At 58.7% G+C, this 6,497-nt stretch overlaps 1 protein-coding gene across 1 annotated transcript; it reads left to right on the top strand.

Annotated features, from left to right (window-relative positions):
• Positions 1-4,425: 4,425 nt before the first annotated feature.
• AANAT (aralkylamine N-acetyltransferase) lies at positions 4,426-6,482 on the top strand. The gene is made up of 3 exons (XM_027052197.2): positions 4,426-4,772; positions 5,039-5,193; positions 5,419-6,482. The coding sequence occupies exons 1-3, from the start codon at positions 4,610-4,612 to the stop codon at positions 5,722-5,724; spliced, it is 624 nt and encodes a 207-aa protein (XP_026907998.1). The 5' UTR covers positions 4,426-4,609; the 3' UTR covers positions 5,725-6,482.
• The last annotated feature ends 15 nt before the right edge of the window (positions 6,483-6,497 follow it).

Here is a 6,497-nt window from a genome sequence, read left to right on the forward strand (position 1 = left end):
ATAGGGGATCTAAAAAGAAGCACCCTGAGCCAGTGGTCCCCACACAGGACACTGGGTCACACTGACTCCATCAGATACGCAGCTCACCTCTGGTTCTGCTGTTGGAGAGCCTGTGATGTCCTCTGTGATGCCTGTCACATAGATGGCCCTCTTCTCTTGCCCCCTGAGCCTGGACAGAGCCTCAGAACATGCAGGGGGGTGGGGGTGGGGGGGCATTCAGGGCAGAGGGCACTCTAAGGTGAGTCTGAGCTTCTGAAGGGAGTCCATTTCTCTTAGGGGGTCCCTACTGGGACCAGTCTCATCTTGGCAGGGCCCTCATGGAGTTCACAGCAGTTCTGGCCTGTTGCGGGAGGGTCGGGGGCGGGGGAGGGGTGGGGACTCTTGATCTGTTTTACACCCTTGACCTCTGCCCAAGACTCCACTTGCAAAGGCGTGCAAAAGTTTGAACCCCTGCTCTGGGCACATGGCTAGGTAGGCACGCTCTTTCTCCCCACAAGGCAGACAAACAGGATGCCAACCTACAGCTCGGAGAACATGTACCTTTTTTTTTTTTTTTTAAATAAACTCGCCACATGCGGGGCCCGAACTCATGACCCACAGACCCAGAGTCACATGCTCTGCTGACGGAGCCAGCCGGGCGCCCCTTGGAGAATGTGTACTTTGAACAGTGGTTCTCAGGCCCGGCTGCGCAGAGGAAGCCCCTGGGGAAGGAGCTATGCTCCCGAGGCCCTACCCCAGAACTTAAAATCAGAATCTCTGGGGAGGTGACACAGTGCTTGGAATTTTTTAAAGCTCCCAGATGATTTCAGGGTGCAGCCAGGCACGGGAGCCCTGCTTTGAAGCCGGGGGAGTGGGATCGGTCACAGTAATGGCTAGCGACATCACACCATGATGTACACAAGGACTTCAGCCCTGCCCGAGGCTCGGACACCTTCTTCCCTGTGCCCCGGTGCAGGCACGCAATTCTTCCTGGTTCCCTCACTGCCCCTTCCCCGGCCTGTGCTGACCACTCCCTTTCTCAGACCTCACAGACAGAGTGGCCAGATAAAACACAGGATGCCCAATAAAATCAGAATTTTTTAAAAAATCTATTTTTAACTTTGAATAGGGTTGACCTAAATGTCGCATGAGTTTCAGGTGGAAATCAGAATTTTGGATCAACAATTTTTTTGTGTAAGTGTGTCCCAAATATTGCAGGGGACAGACTTATACTTAAGAAAATTTGTCGTGGGGATGGGGCGCCTGGGGGGCTCAGTTGGTTAAGTGTCCGACTTTGGCTCAGGTCATGATCTCCCAGTTTGTGAGTTCGGCCCTGTGCAGGGCTCTCTGCTGTAACACAGAGCCTGCTCTGGATCCTCTGCCTCCCCCCTCTCTGCCCCTCCGCTGCTGGTCCTTTCTCTCTCTCTCTCTCTCTCTCTCTCTCTCTCTCAAAATAAATAAATAAACTTAAAAATAAGTTGTTTGTGGGGCACCTGGCTGTCTCAGTCAGTGGAATGCGCGACTCTTAATCTCAGGGCTGTGAGTTCGAGCCCTAGGTTTGGGTGTAGAGATTAGCTAAAAGTAACATCTTTAGGCAGCTCTTTCTGCCCACGGGGTCCTGTCCCCATGCTGTGACAAAATCACCTTTTTGCACCGAAAAAAAGTAAAAATAAAAACAAAAATAAAATCCTAAAAAAAAAAAGTTGTTTACCTGAAATTTGAATCTCACAGGGCTTCCTGCATTTTTAATTTGCTAAATCTGGCACCCTTATTCACAAGGTACATCCCTTGAGGCCACTCTGTTGGTCAGATGAATTTGATGACAGCTCCTCGTGGGGAAGGACACCCCGAGGTCCGGAAGCGGTTGGTGTTCCGACAGGCCTCCAGAGATCATCACTCAGCAAGGCTGGGACTAGAGACAAATGCAGTCACTCTTGACCTTTCTCTTAATTTCACTACAGAGGCGTCCTTCTCTGTCTCCGTCACCCCCGTGTGTCCGTCACCCATCTCTTTCCCTCTCATCGCTGATGGCATACTCTCAGGTTCTTCATTTGATGGGGACAGCTCACCCTCCCTTTCCCTCCCCTGCCCCCTTGGGGGATCGGGTCCCCCAGCTCAGCCATGTTTAGTATAATGATGTCCTATCTTCGTCTCTGAGGTTCCATGTATCTAGAGGTGTTTTCCAGAAAGAATAGGGCCATACAGTGGTCAATCAGAAGAGAGGCAGATTCGATAGCCTGCTCTTCTCTGGTGGCTCTGGGCGGTGGCGATGGGCATGAGGGGCCGCGGTGGAGCCACAGGGTCTAAGAAGGACAGAGAAGACCTTTCCTGAGACCTTGAGGTTGGAGGTAGAGGTGCCCAGCCCCGGTCCTGGACCTGTCTTCCCAACCAGGCCCGAAAGCCAAGCGTGAGGAGGTCTTCTGGGCGGTCCCGAGAGGTCTGTCGTGGGCCCCCAGAAGGGGAAAGACAGGAAGTGCCTGGTAGCAGTTGGGGTGGGGGCACGTTAAGCTCTGGGGGTTCTGCTGGGCCTCACACAGCAGAGAGGCCCTGGGAGGAAGGGATCCCACAGATAGGAGCATGGATGCGGGGGGCATCTGGGCTGGTCTGGGGACCCCGATGTCAGAGCCACGTAAGCAGAGCTCCGGGACCATGGCAAGAGCAGGCCCTCCTTCTGCGGCGGGTAGACAGGGCATCACCAGGGTGATGGCAGGGGGGCATGAGTCACTAAGGACCTCTTGCTTGTTGAGGCTGGTTTTTGTGACAGGTGATGAGTGAGCAGTGAGCGTGGGGCTTTGACTCTTACTTCTGGACCTGGGTCTTTTCCTCAGAGTGCTCTGGAAAGAGGTAGGCTGGTTATATACGTGGAGGGGGTAATTTATGAGGGCAGGATGTAGAGGGTGTGTCTGGTGATCAGTGGCTTGTCTCCATCAACCCGGCAAGGTCTGAATACGGCTGCCTCCAGCCCTGCCTGCCTCTCCAGGCTCACTGAGATCAGGGCATTTCCTCCCAAGGCCAATGGGACACCCACTGGCTCCCCTCGCTTTGGCAGACCCTGACCTGAGGACACAGTCTGATTGATGGTCAGTAGGATTGTGAAGGCTCGGATCTGTCATGTGGAAAATCAACACACCCTATAATTGCGTGACACAGGGGGACAGCCCGGGGTTGCCTTTCTGGCCTCGACGACTTGCTGGGAGGCTCTAAGCAGGTTCTTCAGCCTCTCTGAGCCTCTGTTCACTTCTCTATAAAATGGGGCTAATACTGGGCAGGCCTGTCATGTGGATTAAAGGACACTCGTACCCGAGGCCCAGCACACAGTAGACGCCACAAAGGGTAGCACTCCCAGCCTGCAGAAGCTGAAAGGACCCTCAGAGGTGGGCTTGCCCAAGCCTCCAGAGCACAAAGGGTGAATGCCTGTCCCAGCCAGACAGAGCCAGGGCCGGGATTAGAGCTGGACCCCTGAGGTTTTAGCCCTGTGCTCTCCCCGCCCCTCCCCCCCGCCCCTCTCTGGGGCCTTCATCAATCACTGTAATCCCTTGTGATGTCTGACAGGCAGAGACAGGGCACGGAGCCGCACAGCCCTGCTGGCTTTGTCCTGCTGGTGTGACAAGGAGGCGGGGCAGGGATTATAAATCGGTGAGAACATCCCATGTTCCCCAGTGACGCCTGCTGCAACAGGCGAGCTGCGCACGGAGGGGGTGTCCCAGATTTCCCCCCCGCCCCGGCTCCTGTGCCTGCGGACCACCTCCGGGGTGATCGGCTCTGTGGTGGGAACACTGGGCCCCTGCTGAGGGTGCTGGTAAGTGGGACCCCTGCTCCTGGCTCCCAGCCTTCAGGAATAGGAGCTACCCTGCCTGGGGCTTCTGGATGTAGGGAGAAAAAGTAGCAGGGGCCGGGGGGGGGGGGGGGGGGAGGGGGGCGGTGCAGCAAGGCACATATGGAAGCCATGGGCTTTTTAAGGGGCACAGTGGCTGAGCCAGGGACAGGGCAGGAGGGGTCTCGCTGCTCCCCAGGCCCGCTCCCTTCTCCCTCAGACTACCCCTGCACTCCTGATGTCTTCCGCATGCGTGCACGGTCCAGTCTGAGGCCATCTGAGTAAATGTGAAGGTTCCCTGAGAACCCGCTTTGGTTAAGGGCCTTTTGCTCCAGGGCCAAGGGCCGAACCCGCCTAGAAAGCTGGAGCCACGGTATCTTTCACTCAAAGGACCAGAAAGTCTCCTTCTGGGCAGATAAGACCAACTGTGTCAGAAGTGGTCGGTGGCCACCCGTCCCCAGGCTCCACAGAGCCTTGCCCACCCTTCCCACCGCCTCCTGAGACCTGGGTGTCCCTGGAGGGCAGTGAGGCCAGATCTGGAGGTGTGGAAGGGCTGTTCCGCGGGTACTTCTGTCTGAGACGGAAAGGCGGGGGAGAGGGCACCAATGTTTACGGCCCCCAGGTCTGCTTTGGGACTCACCTGACCCCAGGTCCGGCCACAAGAGGCAAGACGCGCCGTCACCCTGGCCCGCCCCTATCGGAGAGGAGGACCGTACCCCTGACCCTCGCTCCTCCCCGATAGGTGCCACAGGACCCTTTCCGGCCACCAAGGCCACTTCTGAAGCTGGGGCACCCGGGGACGCACCAGCATCCAGGATGTCCACACAGAGCACGTACCGGCTGGAGCCCGAGGCCTCGCAGCTGCAGCCGGAGACCCCAAAGGCCCCAGGCCACCAGCGGCGTCATACGCTTCCCGCCAACGAGTTCCGCTGCCTCACCCCGGAGGATGCTGCCAGCGTGTTTGAGATTGAGCGTGAAGGTGAGTGGACCCGCACAGGGTCTGGACGCTGACGCATCTGTCCATGGGGAGGAGCCCCTGTCCTCGGTGGCTGGGCCCCCAGAGTATCAGATTGAGTGTGTGTGTGTGTGCGTGCACGTGGGGACGGGAAGGGCCCCGAATCCCGCTTTCCTATGGGGGAGGGGTGGGGAGTGGGAAAGCACACCTGGGCTTCTGACCAGATGCTCGGTGGCCAGTGGCATGTGGCATGGTGACCACTGAGTCACACGCCGTACCTCCCCTTGCAGCCTTCATCTCTGTCCTGGGCATCTGCCCCTTGTATCTGGAGGAGATCAAGCACTTTCTGACCCTGTGTCCAGAGCTGTCCATGGGCTGGTTCCAGGAGGGCCGCCTTGTGGCTTTCATCATCGGCTCGCTTTGGGACCAGGAGAGACTCACTCAGGTGAGGGCAGGCGCCCCTGGGCTGTGATTTCTTCCTCTGGGCCTCTCCCGGGTCAAAAGGACCCACCTCTTTGGAGGGTACGGCTCCCAGTTTGGGGCCCTCCTTGGGTAGGAATGGAGCCCCGATTGGAGGCACTCGAGAGACGCTTGCTCGGCCAGTGGGGCTAGCTGGGGAGGCAGGTATCGACGGAGATGCCCTGGACTCACATCCCTTGCCCGTTCCCAGGAGTCGATGACGCTGCACCGGCCCGGGGGCCACACCGCCCACCTACGCGCCCTGGCCGTGCACCACACTTTCCGGGGACAAGGCAAGGGCTCCATCCTGATGTGGCGGTTCCTGCACCACCTGGGGAGGCAGCCAGCAGTGCGCCGGGCCGTGCTCATGTGTGAGGATGCGCTGGTGCCCTTCTACCAGAAATTCGGCTTCCGCCTCGTGGGCCCTTGCGCCATCACCCTGGGCTCGCTCACCTTCAATGAGCTGCAGCGCTCCATGTGGGACCATGCCTCCCGGCGTAGGAACAGCGGCTCCTGAAGTCACTGCTCCCCGCACCCCCCCCCCCCAACCTGGGGGCTCCTACCCAGCCCCAATTTCCCGTTCTCTCCCCAACCCAGCTGCCCAGCAAGCTTCGGTGATACACTTCCCAGCCTATCCTTGTGAGGCTCTCTGGACCACCCCTCTCCCCGGCCCACATTCCAAATTGTGTCAGAGGTGGGGAGTGGTTGATAACCGGGGACAGCAGGAGGTGTCCTGCAACCCACCTCAGCGACTCCTTCATTCTTGGGAATCAATGGGGGGCCCTCTGGGCAGGCAGCATCGTTGTCCCCGTGGGTTGGGCCTGGTGCTCCGAAGGCCCTTACCCTCCCCAGCCTCACGGAGCCCCTTTCTCATCCTCTGCCCGGAATGAGGGGTAGCTGGGATCAGGAAGGAGCAGAGGCTACCTCCTAGCTCAGCCCCTGTGCCCCCCACCCCTGGCCTCGGACCCACTAGGTCCTCTCGTCACTTCCCACATGGCTCCTTGATGAGGGGTCAGGGCTGTGGGTGGGGCCCAGTGAACGGACGAGGGCTGTGCCTTCCCCCCACCGTCTCTGCCAGGGGCAGCCAGACCCTCACCGCCCCTGAGCTCCAGGCATTTAACCCGGCCCTCTCAAGGGACCCCCTGGGACCCCAAACCTGGTTTCTGGCCCAAGCAAATCCCCCACAAGTTTTCCGCCATCCCTTTAGGCCGAGGCCCCGCCCCTGAGCTCGTGGCTGGCCCCGCACCGCAAAATAAAGTTCCAGCTTTCACTCTGCTAGAGCCCCTCGGG

Source organism: Acinonyx jubatus, chromosome E1, assembly GCF_027475565.1.
Source record: "Acinonyx jubatus isolate Ajub_Pintada_27869175 chromosome E1, VMU_Ajub_asm_v1.0, whole genome shotgun sequence".
Classification (NCBI taxonomy): Eukaryota; Metazoa; Chordata; class Mammalia; order Carnivora; family Felidae; genus Acinonyx; species Acinonyx jubatus.